Below are 18,758 nucleotides of genomic sequence, written 5' to 3' on the forward strand. Positions count from 1 at the left end.
AGGGCAATGAATGTACAAATGTGCTTTACACAATTGATGTATGTATGGATTGTGATAAGAGTTGTATGAGCCCCTAATAAAATGATTAAAAAACAATAAAACAATAAAGAATTAAAAAAAAAAAGAGTGACAGTGTTGGAAACCCACAGGAACAGTTTGACCGTCATAGGATGAGAATCAACTTGATGACAGAGAGTCTGGGTTTTTTTGGAAGGGTTGGTTCAGTTACATAACATTAAAGGGCAAGAGGGAGTTGGCTGTGAATATTATCCCTGGACTGTCTGTATTGCTAGACTCTTGTTGCCACATTCTGCATTCCATTCAGGTATCCTCTATCTAAATGATTAACTATTCATTTATCAAATAAATTAATAAAACAAAAAGACAGAAAATTTTATTCTCAACAAAAAGGGGCCTGCTGGTGCTGCCAGGTAGGGGCTGCTGCTAACAGCAGGGTCAGCAGTTCAAATCCACTTGCTGATCCACAGGAGAAAGGCAGGGCTGCCTGATCCTGGATTTACAAAGCTTTGGAAACCTTATCTAGAGTCGCTATGAGTTGGAATATATCCTGTAGTAGTGGGCTTGGGTTAGATAAGAGGAGAAAGAGGAGAAGCCACTGATGGCATTCAAAATGAAATTATGTACCAATTTAGAGACTGTTTAAAGTTTCTAAGCTTTGCTTAAAAATATGAGATACATTGAAAGCTAGTATAATTTGTTGTTTAAGTATACTTGAAATCTACTTTCATATAATAAGGGAGCTGGTGAATGCAGTTCAAAAGAAAGAAGCTATACCCTTTCATTAATGAATTATCCTGAAATCTTCAGATATCCTTTCTTTCAACTGCCACTCAAATGTTCACTGAATTAAGCCAACTGAATGATACAAATTCAAGGTTGCCTCCTTCCAGAATAACGGCATGACATTCTCTAGGAATTTCTGGTCACTTTATCTAATTTTCCAACCTGTAAAATGGGAATAAAAAGTCCTTCATCCAGGACTTGGAGAATTTTTGACAGATTCACTGATCGTGAAACATCTCTGTGGCCCTATGGGTGAGTGTTCAAGCTGCCAGTCAGCAGCTCCCACCCACCAAACTCCACAAGAGAAAGATGTGGCAGGCTGCTTCCGTAAAGACAGACAATCTTGGACACCTTGACGGGCAGTTCTAGTCTGTCCTGTAGGGTCGTTATGAGTCAGAATCAACTTGAGAGAAGTGGGTTTGGTTTCAGGTTTTTATCCTGATTGCTGTTTTTTTGCCAATCAAGAGTAATTACAGAACAATTATTTTTGGTTTAATAATCACGGACAGACTCTGCCCTGGAGGCAAAAAGGTTTACCCATTTAGCACAATTCTATTTATAAGGTATTTTGACCCTGTATTCAATTACTATTTGTAATATTACCAAGGAATTATTTCTGTTACAGGCTAGGCTCCTTCAGATTTCTGAAGTCCCACAAAGTCCCCAAGTTCCCAGCACTGACTTAGAGTTCCTCTTATAACTGGGTGTAGAAGGCCATAGGTCTCCAAACTTATTTGGCCTACTACCCCCTTTTCAGAAAAAAAAATTACTCAGTGCCACTCTGTCAACTAAAAATATCTGTATTATTGCCCCCAATCCAGGATAAAGTATAGGTATCTGTTTTTGATCTGGCCCCACCCCACCCCACCCCTACCCCGATCTTTCCAGTGGGTATCACCCATGTTGGAAAACATTGATTTAGAGAGATGCTGTGACTCTCTGGGAGAATAACTGGACTTATGCTGTTGGAAGCTGTGGCCCTCCCTGGGAGACTATCTGGACTTATACAGTTGGTTGACGTAGGATCTACCCATACCCTCCCGACTAAAACAGAAAAAGAAAGGAAATACTGTTCTAGCATTGCTTTTTTAAACATTAATTATCCTTGTAACAACATCTAAATGACATTTACTTACTAGCGTACGCTAGTAAATTCTCCAGGATATAGTTAAGCTCCTGTTGTGGTCATGTATTCTATTGAGTGAGCAGAAAAGGAGACACCCAGAGTAAATTCACAAAGTCAATTTCCAAAGAAGGAAATGAGCCCAAGGACTTCTTTAGTTTCTTATGAAAACCATAAGCACATATCCGTAACTCATTCCACCCAGTCTCACATGTAATTTAACTCTCCTGTCTCATCTCTTAATTGAGGCAATTAGTGAGTATATGCTCACAAGTAATTGTCAATAGTTTCTTGTTCCCTATTATCCCGGTCAAAAAATGAAATCTCTAGATGAATAAAAACTACACTTTTCTAGTTAAATATTCAGAGGGAGTACATCATTAAATCTTATTTTTAAATCTACATTTCATAATATCAAAAATATTCAACATATAATAAGAGCACCTGTCTTTTTCCCTGATGGGCTCCAAAGAACATTCAATAAATTATTCTATAAATAAATCAGTATGCTGTTGTATTGATATAAATTTGTTATCAACCCTGCAATTTCCCAAAGGCTGCCTCAGACTCTAGCAGGAATCAGGCAGGAAGTGGCACTCATTTTGAGCGGTCAAGAGACCAGAGCAGGAGTTAAGATTAAAAGGCAAGGAACAGGGTAATTAGAGGTCAAAGTAATGCCTTTAAAAAAAAAATCTAAAAGTGTTTTTGATTTTTGGTTTGTTTGGGGGAGGGGGTTTGTAAGTAATTGGTGTAGAATTTGTCTTAACTGATACGAGTCTTAGTAGCATAATAGGAGCCCTGGTGGCATAATGGTTGTACACTGGGCTGCTAACTGCAGGGTCAGCAGTTCGAAGCTACCAGCTGCTCCTCAGGAGAAAGATGGGGCTTTCAACTCCTGTTAAAGAGTTATAGTCGTAGAAACTCACAGGAGCAGTTCTACCTGTCCTATAGGGTCACTATGAGTCTGAACTGACTCACCAGCAGTGAGTTTGGTTTTGAGTTTTAGAGGCATAATGGGTTATGCATTGGGCTGCTGAGAGGTTAGCGGTTGGGACCCACCAACTATTCCAGGAAGAAAGAGGAGGCTGATACTCCCATAAAGATTTACAACCCCAAAAACTCTATGGGACAGTTCCACTCGGACCTACAGGGTTGCTATGACTCGGATTCAACCGGAAGGCATGAGTGGGTGGGTTCCTGTTCGAAGGTGGCTCCCAAAGCAAGCTAAATGAGATGAACCTATCTCCATCCAAGCTCTGCAATAATTACTACATTGGTTTGCGCAGAGAAATATCAACCATTAGCAATAAGAAAAGGACAAGTGGCATTAGAATCCAATTACTTTTCCTGGAAATTGATGCCTCATCAATCTTCCTCCCCACCCTAGGATCCCCGGACCTGCCTAGCATCAAGCACCAAGAAGCAGAGCCCAAGCAGGCAAGTGTGCAGTGACAGCAGGACCAGTGGTCACTGTTCTCAGATGGTCAAGTGCTTTGGGGTTCGTGTAACATTACAACTGAGAAAACCCAGAAAGGCAAAGGTGCCCAGAGGCAGGTACAGCAAGAAATTCACAGAGCAGGCTTTATTTGGAAGCACTTTGTGAGGCTTCCCATGACCCAACTTCATAGCAGCCTATAGGCTTGGGAAGTATCAAGGAACTCTAAGAACGTATTCGTTCCAAGACACATCTCACCCCCTTGACTGCACTGGCCATCTCTGACCGAGTTCTCAGTGCAGAGCTAGACAAAGAGTTGAATTAGTCGGCTCACCTACCAATCTCCTAACTCAGAAATATGGGGATGTAATGAAGTAATATTCTCATCCTGAGCTAAGGGAGGCAAGCCAATCAGAATTCAGCATGCCAGGGAATGCACCTGCTTCAGTGCTGGCCCAATGGCTTGAAGCTCAATAGGTAATGCCACAGAACACATCTGGGCATCTGGGCAGAGCGTCACTGCCAGATAGATGGGCATGGGGCTGTGGGGTATTCGGCTGACCTACCTGCCACTCTGGTCTGAGGTCCAGGTAACAGATCTCCCCTCAGGTTTGGTTCTGTACCAGATCCTTATGGCACGAGGAAAATCAGTCGCTGTCGGTACCCCTGTCTTCCTGATCTGCAAGCTCCACATGTCGGTGGCAAACAGGAGCTCCCCACAGCCAGGAGCCTGGCTGCAGTGAGCATAATAGTCTAACTGCTCCCTCCAACGATCTGCAGGCAGAGACATGAGTTCACGGATAATCCAATTCCTGCGCTCCTCAGAAACAAGCTGAGGAGACCTTGTCAATCTTTCAATACCTGCCACAGCAGCAACATCCACCTCCTCAACCTTTAAAACAGACAAATCACAGCAGTCCAACACCAGCACAAAATCCGCACTCCCATGATGCCCTGTGTCACAGCAGCACTTTGAACCAGAAATCCCAGAAGTCTGTTGCTGGTTGTCATGGTTACCATCTCTATCAGAAAAAGTCTCTTTTTTACCTTTACCACAGATTTCAAAATCATTACATCCTGTTTTATATGAGAAGGTCCTTGTGTTTGTCACAGGAGCATGGCAGGGTTCTGGTGTCCTAAATTCATGGCTTTTGTTTGACTTCGATGGGACAGCTTCCTCAGAGGGACTACTTGGTTTCCTGGGTCTGTTTCCAGGCTCAAAAAAAAGCACAATGGAGCCCTCAATGGTGCGAGTTTCAAAATGTACGTCCAAATCCAATACGTAGTGCTTCACAAGAATGTGGCTGGTGTTGGCCATGAGAGGCAGATCGTCTCGGAGAGGGTCCAGCTTGTCGTCCATGATGCAATTTGTTGTTGGAGAGTTCTGGTAAACTCTCAGAGGGGGTTTCCTATCTGCCTCAAATTTCTGGAATCATAAATGTCAGCTTCCAAAAAAGCCACCTGATGTCGCACAAATTACAGTTCCACAGCCTTCAGTCCTTTGGCAAAGAAGAAAAGCACAATTACACAGAATTCCAAACAAGACCCTAAAGGTTCCTGCAACTGCGACTCCTGCAAGTCGACACCCATCCTTTAAAATTTCCCAACGTGTTAGATGCTTGTGGCTAGAAGGCAGATTAATCTTTTTGACTGGCATCAAAGAAAGCTGCATGATGGGCTTCTAAAAATATTTCAATTACCAATGGAATGAGACGGGCCTTCTCAAAGCCAAATAAATTATGCTTCTAGAGCAGTCCTTGTTTGGGAAAAGGGCAATTGTTACGCAAAAGCGTAACTGAGGATTACTGTGCCTCTTGTTTTAAAAGATATTAAATGTTATCATTTCTAATTTTGTGCATCAAAAGATAAGTGATTCTCTACTGTGATTCTAAATAACAAGTGTGAATGAAGGCTAAATGGCCTCATAGTTTTATTCTTTGAGAGTTATAATGTAATACGTACAATGTAACTCCAGGGATTAATGCACTTTTCCCATTAGGACTGCTCTCGTATCAGCACTTCCAGTAAATTACGGGAAAATGAACCAATTTACCAGGAGTGCATTCTAAGTATTCCTTTGAGATTGTTCATGGAGATTTTTCAAATTTATAGTTAAATACTCAAGGTATATCATTACATCTTAATAGCTGAAAATCCATTAACATTCTGGGTAATAGCCTTCTTGTGGCAAACAAAAGGTCTTCTCATTTGGAAGGGGAAAAAGTAGGCAAATACCTATAAAAGGGAAGAGAGAAATTAAATGCAGAAACAGATGTTGTAATAAACTGTACAAGTTCTTCATAAAAGTTCTGAATCAAAATGTATTCTTATTTATAATAGGAATCTGACTAAAAGAAAAATTATTGGAAATTATTTCAGTCCCTGTTGTATACCTAATTTCTTTCAGCATATGCTGTTTTCTTTTCTTCCTTTTCTTTTTAAATTCTGTTGCCAAAAAATGAGAAAGAAACGACAGGGGAACAGAAGTAAGAACTCTTGACAGACATATTTTACAATGTTGTTTGTATTTCTAAATATCAGGAGTTATTCTTTGGTCACCTACAGAACATTACTTGCTTGTTTTTTTAAATAAAACTGAGCCTTCCTTTCTATTTGTCTCACTCTCCTCACCTCCCTTCCAACTCTACCTGCTTCTCCACTCTACCTTCTTCTCTCTCTGTCCTCCAGAATCTCATTCCAGCAACCAACTCCATCGAATTTTCTCTTTCTACCTCTCTAGAGGCTCTTCCTTATCAAAATCCTACCCAGCTAGCCTAAATCTGGCCACCTGCAGCACTGGACAATTTGGTTGCAAGCTATTTTTCTAGTCACAGAGACCAACCTTCACTCTAAACCTCTTCCTCTAGCCAAAGGGCCTGTCCAAAGCCAGGGACCCTGAAGGTCTAGCGACCACACTTCCATGCCTTTGGGACTAAACTGAGTTCCACACCTAGAACTCTCCCAGCTTCTTTCTACCTCCTGTATCTTCCGGCCCAAATCTTCCTTTCTCTCCAAATCTCAGTTCAAATTGCAACCACCTACAGAAAGCCTTCCTTGACCCCCACTTCTTCCCTTCACCAAACCATATATGGTAATTCCCTTCAATTCAATAGGATTTGCCAAAGCAAGGGTGCAGAGCATAGTCGGGGATTACTTTAAGGAGGTGTTGGTACTTCCATTTGGGCAAGGTATTTTCTTTTCGGCATGAATCTTAACAAGTGATTGAATCTATCATTTAACGTGACAAGAAAAGAAGATATAGTAACACGCTTAACAACAACCTTCAGTCAAGCCATGAGCTATGTAATGAGAAACAATGGATGTTAAAAATGTAATTCCTTTTAGGATGACCGACAGTACAATAAAAAAATGCTTTAAAAAAGTCCAACCTTAACACACACACACACAATAGAAAAAAGAGGAAAACCCACCTTTAATCAACTGAGTGACTCAATGAAACTCATTGCCATCAAGTCTATTCCGACTCATTGCAACCCTATATAGGGTCTCCTAAACTGTAAATTAGGGAGGCTCGGTGGCATAGTGGATTATGCACTGAACTGCTAACCACAAGATCAGCAGTTCAAAGCCACTCGCCTCTCTGAGGGAGAAAGATGAGGCTTTCTAATCCCATAAAGATTTACAGCCTCAGAAAACTCCAGGGGCAGTGCTACTCTGTCTTGGGGCCACTATGAGTCAGAATCCACTCCATGGCAGTGAATTGCATTAGATATTCTAAATCTTTATGGAATCACAGAGCCTCCTCTTTCTCCTGAAGCAGCTGCTAAGTTCCAACCTTGTGGTTAGCAGCCCATCACCTAACCCCCAGTGCCACCAGAGCTCCTTCGCCAACTGAAACAAGGGTCAGGGCGATTCTGTGTGTCAGAGGAGAATTGTGTTCCACAGGGGGCAATGACTTAGCAGTTAAGTATGATAACCATTTACACTACCCAGACTTGCAAAGATAATTTAGTAGCTCTCTAAATGATCATATTTGAAGAAAATCGTTTACCACTTATAACAATACAGATACAATCATATACTACTAAACCCTAAGAGAGTCCTTTATTAGCTTCTAAAAATTTATATAATTTAAGAATACGATATATTTTCTAGAGCAATTTTACATGACTTTTAGCTCTGGGAGAAAGAGAACTAGGCTGATGGTGAGCCCTGTAGCCACATACCTCTACCTTTTCCCTGGTTTGTCACTGCCACTAGACAGCCTTTGGGCTTCGGTGGGCTCCTTATGAGACTTCCCACAGAGGCCATTTTAAACCTTCTTGACTTTTCATTCCTAATTCCATGCTGCATTTTCATTCTCAGCAGATTATTTTGCCTAAGACAATTTTGAATCTCTGAAATATCCAACTATTCACTACGATTACCTTTTCTGGACACAAACAAAACAATATCCTTCTTAGCATAGATAATTTCTTCACCCTGAATCTCAACTTTCAAGGGCCAAATACAGTGCACTTTCTTTCCCATCCGAGTTCTAATGAGCAATGAGACAAGAGCATGGCAGAAGAAGACCCAAAGAGTCCCATATTACTAATGAGAATATGGCTAGTGTGAAAGCCTATGGTCTTCAAAATGTGCACCCCAAATTTGGATGGTTTGCCCACAATGTCACAGGCAAGGAAGGATCAGGTCAAAACGCTAAAGAGAGGAGGTAACTCTCCAGGTAAGACTTCTAGCCTTGAGGAGTAAAAGAAGACAGCTCTTTGTGGGAAGGATCGCTGCAGATTAACTCCATTGTGTCCATCAGGTTTTCAGTGGTTGATTTTCAAAAGTATATTGTCAAACCGTTCTTTCCAGTCCATCTTAGTCTGGAAGCTCTACTGAAACCTATTCAATGGCACATCAATACTCAAGACTCTCCTGATACATAAGTAACTGCAGTTTGAGATGCACTCATCAAAATCAAGCCATTCCAACTCTCTTTTATGGAAGGTGTGAATTCTACCACGGAACTACCAATGGCCCCTCCACATCCCCTAGGGTGGAAGTAAAGACCCAGAGACCAAGAGTGTTACACTGAGGCATGGGGAACATCAAGCATGTGTAACACCAGTGTCTAACATCAGGCATGGGAATATGTGTCCCCTTTATAACCAGCCCTTCCCACTAACTTGACGCCCTGTTCCTTCATTTTACATTGTCCTCTTGCCCACATTTCCATCCTCTAGAAGATTTCATTCTTTTTCCAATGTTTCAAGCACCTTCAAGATTTGACAGCTCTAAAAACAAACAACAAAAACAGCATTTGGCCCTACTGCCCAGTTTACTGAATTCTGGAGCTGGGAAAACCCTTAGGCATCATTTAGGGAACTCCCAAGTTTTACAAATAAAGACAATGAGCAACTTGCCCAACCTTTCTTTTGTGTGGAATCAGAACTCTTCCACTTGCTGAGGCTTCTCCTTAGAATTCCAATCTCTAGTTCTCATGCCATAAGCAAGTCCAAGTAATAGACTTCATATCATCCAAGTCCTAAGTAAATGCCACTGCCATAGACTTTCATCATATATCCAGCCGATCTTCTTCAAGTTACATAGACAGGTAACCAAGTCTTACTGTAATAATGTGGTGAGAAAGGGAGAATTTCTGTTACCCCAGAAGATTCAATATACTACTGACACTTTTGTATGGCTTCTAACCTAAATTTTGTATAATATGCAAATCTATTTTAACTTGTTACATCTATTTACTACTTGTCTTTGAGTTCCTGGTGAGCTAAATCTCTGTTCTCTACAAGTACATATTCTTAATGATGTCAATCAGAATCACAGTCCCTCCTACTGGGAAGAATGGATCTGGCTGTGGTTGCAAACACATCACTGTGGCATCTCACAGCATTGTGAAACAGCATTATATCATTTAGAATAGCTGGGATTAATTGATTTAAATTTACTGCTAAGTAACACTAATCTCACTTAACTTATTTTATGTATTCTAGTCACCATCATAAGGAGCTCTGGTGGTGCTGTGGGTTAGGCACTGGGCTGCTAACCACAAGGTCAGCTATTCAAATACACCAGATGCTCCATGGGAGAAAGATGAGGCAGTCTGCTCCCATAAAGATTTACAGCCTCAGAAACTTCACATAGGGTCACGATGAGTTGGAACTGACGATGATAGTGGGTTTTGAGTTATCCAGCCTTTTATTTCCTTCTTAGTTTTTACTTTTCGGTCTTTGGTTGAATTTTCTACATTAGTTTTTTCCCTGTACTGTTTCAATAATTGTACATTTTTCTTTAATGTGCTTACTTAAAGTCAATCCAAATAAAGCAAGGACCTTAGAAAGTTTTAGCACTAGTCTTCCCTACTGCAGTTTCTAGTTTGTTACTAATATCTTAGTATCACATTATTATGAACCACCTCCAGCCCGACTTAAAAATGAAGCCCATACTGATTTATATCACCAAATAGATTCACTAGTTTCCTTAATTGTGATTGATGTGTACATGTCATTCCTTCCTTCTGATTTCAATTTTGTTCCAGTCACTACTGCAATATATCAAATTACCCCAAATTGTTTTGGCTTAAAACACCAACCATTCTAATATGGCTGTACACTGTAGGTGAGTAACATTCTGCTGGCACAGTCTTCTGCTTCTTATGAGGTTGACTTATGCCCCTTGGTAGCACCTAGCTGGAGGATGAAGTTATATGGGGGATCACAAATGGTTACCCAAAGCCCCCGCAGTTATTGGACTTCTTATATAGCAGCTGGGGGGGGGGTGTCCCATGAACAAGCACCCCAACCAAAAGACCTAGTTGAAAGCCAAATGACCTTTAAAAAAATCCAACCTTGAAAATCTGATCTATCTTTGTAGTGATCACTTCCATCATAGTCTATTGGTTTGAAGAGAATCATATGGCCAGCACAGATTCAAGGAGAGGGGAATTGGACTCCACTTCTTAAACTCTTGGCAGCGTCATGCATTATAGAAGAACATATGGGATGGCAGATATTGTTAAGGCCTCCACTGGAAAAAAAACTTGGACATAATTTATTTTGCCTTAGGCACATGTATATCTTAAGTAATTCTTTCCTTAGTGGAAATCACATCCCAACCTGCTGTATATATATACATATATATATGGCTCTCCCTGAGGTCTCTCAGGTTAGGCTCCTGTTCATCAGACTGGCTTTACATTTCTTCTCCATTTGGGTCACACAGGATAACTTTTTCTTGGTTTTGAACTTGGACATGTATGCATGTATGTATATGTGTGCATGAATATATGGTGGTATTTCTGAGTACATGAGGTAGGGGATCTCCTTGCAACTCATGAATAATAGAAGTCCATAGACTCTTCTGTATCACTTAACTGGTCCATGCTCACAATTTCTTTGGCTCAAGAAATTTTCAAGCAACAAACTCTTCATTATATAATATTACAGATACCACAGCTATAGATTCTCTTACATCTATATCACAGAAACCCAGATAGATGATTAAATATTGAGAGAATGAAAATATATGCAAAGGAAGAAAGTTACATAGAAAGCTGGATTAGATTATTGATCCTTTTGATAACTATGTGGACTCCGCTTTCATTTCTCTTTGTCTAGTAATTCTCTCCCTCTCTCTATCATGTCTTGAAGAAACTTTCCTAACCTCACTGATCAGGTCAAATTCCCTATTATTCAATCTCATAGCACTGTGTATTTCCTAATAGCATAATACGTCTAATTTTGCACTTGTTGGTTGGATTGTATAATCTATCCCTTAATTTTGCTAGTAACATGGTAGCATGTCTTAGAACAACCCTCCCACTGATAGAAATTATAAGTTCTAGACAAAACAAAAAACAAAAAAAAAACTTACAAGCATTAGAGAGTGAGCAAAAGAGTTGAATGAAATTGGGAGTTGATACTCAGAATATGGGAACAGCACTGCGTATTTTATTCTTGCAGTTTTTCAATGGAAAACAAGCTCAGTTGGTACTACATGGAGCAGTTAAAACTCAGATAGACACCTGTAATATTGCTGGCTAAGGAACCAAAAACTAGATTCAGGATCAACTTGGCATCTAGAAAATACAAAAGAAAACATTAGGAAAGGAGAAGGCCACAAAGGGAGAACATATAAACTCTGCCTAATTCTTTAACTGACCCTGAACAAGAAGTGTATGGAGCAGACCATAAACTGGTACTCAGAGCTGCTTTGAGTCAGAACCAAGTTGACAGAACCTAACAACAACAGCAAATAAAGATTTCCGCTGCTGCTCCCTGCAGGGAAGGCAAAGTTAACTCTGAGTTCAGTCAAGTTAAACTACCTACTAATATAAACATTAACACGTTTCTAAGGAATACATCAAAATCAAGGGTTTTTATAAAGTATCATTCATAATGTCCAGACTACAATCCAAAATTACTAGATTAAAGAGAAACAAGAAAATATAACTCATGATCAGAGAAAAAACAGTCACTGCACACTGATGAGAGGACCCAGATATGGAAACACATATAACACAACAAAAAGGTTAAGATATTCATGCTATCAACCATTAAGGACATAATGGCAAGTATGCTTGTAATGAAGGAACTAAAAGGAAATCTTGGTCAAGAAATAAAAAATATTTTTTAAAAGAAAGAAAATTATAGAAGCAAGAATACAATATCTGAAATGAAACACTCACAAAAATGCACTGCATGTGTTTAATGGAAGATTACAGAAAACAGAAGAAACTATAAGTGAACATGAAAATAGTTACACAGGAACTACCCATTCTGAAGCAGAAAGAAAAAAGTGTTGGGGGGGAGGGGCAGGGAGAGGTGGATAGAGCCCAGGTACATTTGAGACAAAATCAGAAGGTCTAACGCATGTGCAATTGCAGTCCAAACAGGGTAGATGAAAGAAAATACAGTTGAAAAAAATTTTTTCAAAAATATTTAGCAATGAGCACAGTGAATGACCAATTATTAGTTTCTAGCATATTTTCCTTGGAAAACTTACTGATTCTAGACCTGGCACCAAGAAAATATAAGATTAGCATCATATAGACCCAGAAAGTAGGAACTTAAAAAAAAAAGGAAGAAAGAAAAGCCTGGATGCATATCAAAAGAATGCAAAAACAAACCTAAAAGGAGAGCTCCCAACAAGCAAGTTTGGAACAATTTGAGCAAGACAATAAATAATGATAGTATAAAGTTAGATCTCAATGAATAACATGTATATCTATAAGTCCATTCTGATATAAACAAATTATTGAACTAACGAATGAATAAGGGGGGAGGGACTAACCTTTTTACAGAAAAATTCCACATAATAAATGCATAAACTCTTTCCTCCAAGAGGTAAAGCTTGTATGGGATGGACTTATAAAGAAAAAAGAATAGTAAAGCAAAAATATTAACTTTACAATAGAGAAACATAGCAGGCACTACCTTAATTATATTATGAAGATTAATATCAGAAGTGGTAAGTCATCCTGATATAATTTCCCCTGGTATAATATATGTATTCTTCCCCAAAGCTCTAATTTCATTCTAAGCATAAGAAAACATCCAACAAGCCCACATGGAAGGACATTCTAAAAAATACCTGAAAGTAGTATTTGAAAATGCCTGCTAATTCCCAAACAACCCACAAGGAATTTTCTAGATCTAATAGAGGAATTTAGCAAAGTTGTAGACTACAAGATCAGTAACAAAAATTGGTTAGACTTCTCTACAACAAGAATAAAAAATCTGAAAGAGGGATTAAGAATGCAATTCCATTTATAGTAGCATCCAAGAGAATAAAACACAAAGAAATAAATCTGGCCAGAAATATGAAAGACTTGCATAATAAAAACTACATTACTCAGATGAAAGAGATTAAAGGAGACTAAAAGAAATAGAGCCCTAGTGGTATAGTGGGTATAGGCTACTAACCACAAACCCAACAGTTCAATAGCATCGCTGTTCTGAGGGCGAAAGATGAGGTTTTCTATGACCATGAAGAGTTACAGTCTCAGAAACCCAAAGGGGGAGTTCTACCCTGTCCTATAGGACTGCTGTGGGTTAGAACCATCTCAGTGACAGTGAGTTTGGTTTGGAAAAAAAATGGAAGGGCATTTCATGTTCCTGGGGTGGAAGACTTCATACTATTAAGATAAAACGAAAACCAAACCCACTGCCAATGAGTTGATTCTGACTCATAGTGACCCTAGAGAACAGAGTCAAAATGCACTACTCTATAGTTTCTAAGATTGTAAATCTTTATAGGAGATGAGAGCCTCCTCTTTCCCCCAAGGAGTAGCTGGTGGGTTTGAACCACCGATCTTGCAGTTATTAGTCCAATGCTTAACCTACTGCACCAGCAGGGCTACTAATAACATTCAAAGCAGTCTATAATAATCTCAACCAAAATTTCAATAGCTTCCTTTAGAGAAATGGAAAAAACCCATCCTTAAGTTTATATTGAAAGGTAAAAGTTACAGCAATTCTGAACAAGGTAGGAGAACTCATACTTCTGATTTCAAAATACAATATACAGCTAATAGTACATTAGCTGCTAGCTAATGTACTATTAGCTGTATATTGTATTTTGTACATTATTGTATAATTGTACATTAGCTAATGTAATTAAAACAGTCTAAAACTGTTAAAAGAATAGACCAATCAGCCAAAGGAATACAATTGAGAGTCCAAACCCATGGAGTCATGGTCAACTAATTTTTGACAAGGGCGGTGAGATAGTTTATTGTGCCAGCCTGGCTGATAAACGCAGGTGGGATTGACTGAAGGGCAGAGAGATAAATGGCTTGGTGAGCCTTGCCTTTCTTGTCTCTTGCTCTGTGATCATCTGACCAGTGTGCGGCTGCCTTGCTTGTTCTGTTCCTCAATTTAAAGGCTACACTGCCTGTGGGACGCCTAGCCTGTGACTGTGTCGCTGTAAGTAGAGGTCCCTTTGAGACTTCTCTGGAGCTGGGGACTGGCAGTTGGTGACCTGCCTTGTGATTGGCTGCTGTGCTGACATAGAGCCTAGCTCTCTTTACAAACAGAGGAAGATCTGGCATCAGATAGAGACTTGAAGACTGCTAGTCTCTCAACTTTCTCTCACGGACATGAGTTGCACTAAGTCATTTGTAGAGTTTTCTAATTTAACTGTTTATTTCTTGTATTATATATTTATCTGTATATGATTTAACAGTTCATTTCTCATTATATATCTAATTATCTTTATAAATAAATATATTAAATTATCAGGAATTTGGTTTTATCTCTCTAGAGAACCCTGTCTAACACAGGTGGTAAGAATACTCAATGGAAAAGTTTTTTCCATCAATGTACTGGGAACACTGGATGTCCACCTACAGAAGAATCAAGCAGAACGCACACCTCACACCATAAACAAAAACCAATTCAAAGTGGTGTAAGGATCGAAACATGAGAATTAACATCATGAACTTCCCTTACACAATTGATGTGTGTATGGATTGGGAGAACAGTTGTATGAGCCCCTAATAAAATGTTTAAAAATAAATAAATAAATAAATAAAACATCATGAAATTCTTAATGGAAAATATAAAGGCGTAGATGTAGGGCCTATTTTCATTGTGTAATATGTTAGAAGAGCAAAAGCACAAGCAGCAAAGACAAAATAGATCAATAGAAAGTCAGGAGACTTCAATCCCTTTTTTCATCAAATGACTTTATCAAAAAAGTAAAGAAGCGAGTTATAGACTGAGAGAAGATTTTAGGAACCATATGTCAAGTATAGACTGTTAACCACAAAATCAGCCTTCCAACTTCCTTGGCAGCTCCTCCAGAGAAAGATATGGCTCTATGGTTTACAGTATCAGAAATCCTATATAAGGTTATTATGAGTCACTATGAGGCAATTCAATGTAAAGAAGACCAAAATTCTTACAACTGGACCAGTAGTAGGTAATGTCATGATTAATAGAAAAAAGCTTGAAATTGTCAAGGATTTTGTCTTGCTTGGATCCACAATCAATATTCACAGAACCAGCAGTCAAGTGATCAAACAATGCATTGCATTAGGTAACTCTGCTGCCCAAGAGCTCTTTAAATGTTGAAAAACAAAGATGTTAACAAGTCATTGTATTCAATTGCCTCAGCTGCATATGAATGTTGGACATTGAATAAGGAAGACCAAAGAAGAATCCATGCTGCATTTGAATTATGGTGCTAGAAAAGAATTCAAAAAGTACCATGGTCTGCCAAAAGAACAAACAAATCTGTCTTTGAAGAAGGACAGCCAGAATGCTCTGTGGAGGCATGGGTGGTTAGACGTCTTCTCGAGTACTTTGGCGATGCTGTCAGGAGAGAACAGTCCCTGGAGAAGGATACCACGCTTGGCAACGGGGCAGGGAAAAAGAGGAAGGCCCTCGACAAGATGGGCTGACACCATGACTACTACAACGGGCTCAACCAGAAGAATAACTGTGAGGAGGGCAGAGGACCGGGCAGTGTTTCGTCTTGTTGTACATGGGGTGACTGTGAGTCAGAATTGACTCAATGGCACTTTATGACAACATGAATCAGAATCAACTGGATGGCAGTATGACATCCAATAGGGATCTACTATAAAAAAATATACATAAATGTATACAACTTAACTCTTTTGTGACCTAATTATTTTCCCATTTCCAGTTTTTTGTTGTTGTTATTGTTGCTGATACCATATGTTTTCAGTAATAGAAGACATGTTGAAATAAAAAGACTGAAAATTTTGAGGTAATATGAATTTTGATACAATTTTGTGGAACACAAATGACCCAAATGGACTGGTGGGAGGACTGGTTGGATCAGGACCATTTCAGATTCATGCAGTTACACATGTTCCCTCCAGGTGAAATAGAAGCGTCCCAAGAAACCTGAGTGGCTGAAAATGTTGGTGAGTGATATCTGACCCACAGCTCACAAAAGGGTTAACAACAACAACAATAAAATACAACTAATTCAAAATCTTATGAGAATCCTCCCTCCACCTACTCTATCCAGGACCTTCTATTGGCATCCTTGTTAGAGAAGTTGGTAGTGGTAGCAGGGCATCATCTAGCTCTTCTGGTCTCCAGGTTGTAGAGATTGATGTTTATGTGATTCAATAGTCCACTGGACTAATTGTTTCAATATGCCTTTCAATTTTCATCACTTTCTTTCTTCCAGTCTCAGATGGATGTTCCTAAGCTTTTAAGTCCCCCATGCACTATTCACCAAAGCAGGCTGTAGAACACTGTCTTTGTGAACTATTATTAGGCTTGAAGTCTTTTTTCAGTTCTTTACACTGTGTTCTTTCCTTTGGGTTTTCTAGCTCTAGGCCTTTGCACACTTCATTATCATATGTTACTTTGTCATATTTAGTTGCCTTTGAAATCTTCTGTTCAGCAAGTTTGAGTTTCTCCCGACACCAGTTTTCTTTTCTTTCTTTCCTGTCTTTTCAATGACCCTTTCCTTTCTTCATGTATGATGTCCTTGGCGTCATCAATTACTCAGCAATTACTGGTTATTGAGATGTTCTCTAAATTCAAGGTCGTCATAAGGGCTATTGTGGGCCTGTTTTAATTTTCTTCAGCTTCAACCTGAACTTGCCTGTGAGCAATTGATGTTCTGTCCACAGTCAGCCCTTGGCTTTGTTCTGCAATATTGTTTATCATTTCCTTCCCAGACATGTAACCAAGTTGATTACTGTGTATTCTATTTAATTTACACCCATCCATGTCTACTTTAAAAAAGTAATTCTCAATGCATCTTGTATGAATGTTTGATCAATTTCAGACTACAGAAGCTTGCAAAAAGTCTTCTATCTCTCATCTTTGCCATTAGTGGTTGGAGCTGGTGCATAAATCTAATAGTTTATTAATTGGTCTTCCTTGTAAGTGTATGGATACTAGCTCATCACTGACAGAAATGTACTTCAGGATAGTTCTTGAAATGTTCTTTTTTGACAAAGAATGCTATGCTATTCCTTTTTTATGTGTCATTTCCAGCACAGCAGACCACATAACTGTCTGCTTCAAAATGACCCAAACCAGCCCATTTCAGCTCACTAATGCCTAGGATATGGATAGTATGTATTCCATTTCATTTTCTCTCTCTCCCTTTTTTTTCAGTTTTGTTGGCAGGTAATCCACATATCATATCATATAATGTAATCCACATATCCACCATTTCATTTTTGACAACTTCCAATTTCCCTATATTCACCCATCATTCCATATTCTTATAACTAATGAGTATTATCAGTTGTTTCTTCTCATTTTGAGTCATGCCACATCAACAAATGAAGGCCCCCAAGTCAGTCCATCCGTGTCATTAGGTCATTAAGGTCAACTCTATTTGGAGAAAGCATATCTACCAGAGTTGTATTTAGAATATCTTTTAACCAGAAGGACTCATCTTCCAGTACTGTATCAGACAGTGTTCTGTTGCCACTTGTAAGGACTTCATGGGACTATTTTTCTTTTAAGTATAACGGATATTTAAAAAGGTCATGAAAACATGGGCTATAAGCTAAAAATTTTAAATATGAACTTCATTTCTCAACAAAAGCTCTACTAAGGTCAAGATACTTGGAAGCTATGATGCCACTTTTAGTCCATTCCTAAAAACCTGAACCAAAAACCCAGATTCACTGCCTGTCATCAAGTCATTTCTGATTCATAGCCACCCTGTAAGACAGGTTAGAACTGCTCCTGTGCGTTTCCAAGGCTGTAAATTTGTACAGAAGCAGAAAATTTCATCTTTCTCTCAGAATCTAGATGGTGGGTTTGAACTGCTGACTGTTAGCAACCCACGGTGTAACCTAAGATGATGCTACCAGAGTCCTGGGGATTTAATCATGTTGGTGCAGTCTTTTTTACATTACCAACCAAGGAAAATCAGTGCCCTTGAAAGACTTTTTTATGACCAGGAAACAAAAGTCATAGGGACTCAAATCTGGACTGTAAAGTGAATGCATGGTTTTTTCCAACTATGTCCTTGTTTGAGGAGAGGAATGTGCAGTAGCATTGTTGTGAAGGAGAAAAACTCTGGTGAAGCGTCCCTGGGCATTTTTCTGCTAAAATTTTAGCTAACTTTCTCAAACCATCCTTACAATAAGCAGATGTTATTGTCTTTTGGCAACATCCTTCGGTATCACACAGAAAAACCTGTCACCATGACTTTTGCCCATGACAGTCCACTTTTACTTTAATTGGACCACTCCAGCTCTGGGTAGCCATCGCTCTGATTGTGGTTCATCTTTCGGATCCAACTAGCAAAGTCAGGTTACATCTCTTAAAATTCTTTCAAGAAATGCTTCAGGCACTTGCCCCACTTGTCTAAAATTCCCATCAAAAACTCTGCTGAATGATGGGGGGAGTGCGGAGTGGAGATCCAAAGCCCATTAGTAGGCCACTGGAGATCCCCTTGCAGAGGGGTCTCGGGGAG

General features: G+C 39.3%; 1 protein-coding gene across 1 annotated transcript in view; it reads right to left on the reverse strand.

Annotated features, from left to right (window-relative positions):
• The window catches only part of AOPEP (aminopeptidase O (putative)), a 537,030-nt gene that overhangs the window by 489,682 nt on the left and 28,590 nt on the right, over window positions 1–18,758 (reverse strand). Inside the window, exon 2 of the mRNA XM_045289429.1 lies at window positions 3,929–4,861. Coding sequence (XP_045145364.1) covers window positions 3,929–4,722 — 794 coding nt within the window. The 5' untranslated portion in view covers window positions 4,723–4,861. The remainder of the gene's footprint in view (window positions 1–3,928; window positions 4,862–18,758) is intronic.

This window comes from Echinops telfairi, unplaced genomic scaffold (genome assembly GCF_000313985.2).
Source record: "Echinops telfairi isolate 266 unplaced genomic scaffold, ASM31398v2 ScPeMD7_27;HRSCAF=92, whole genome shotgun sequence".
NCBI classification, from domain to species: domain Eukaryota; kingdom Metazoa; phylum Chordata; class Mammalia; order Afrosoricida; family Tenrecidae; genus Echinops; species Echinops telfairi.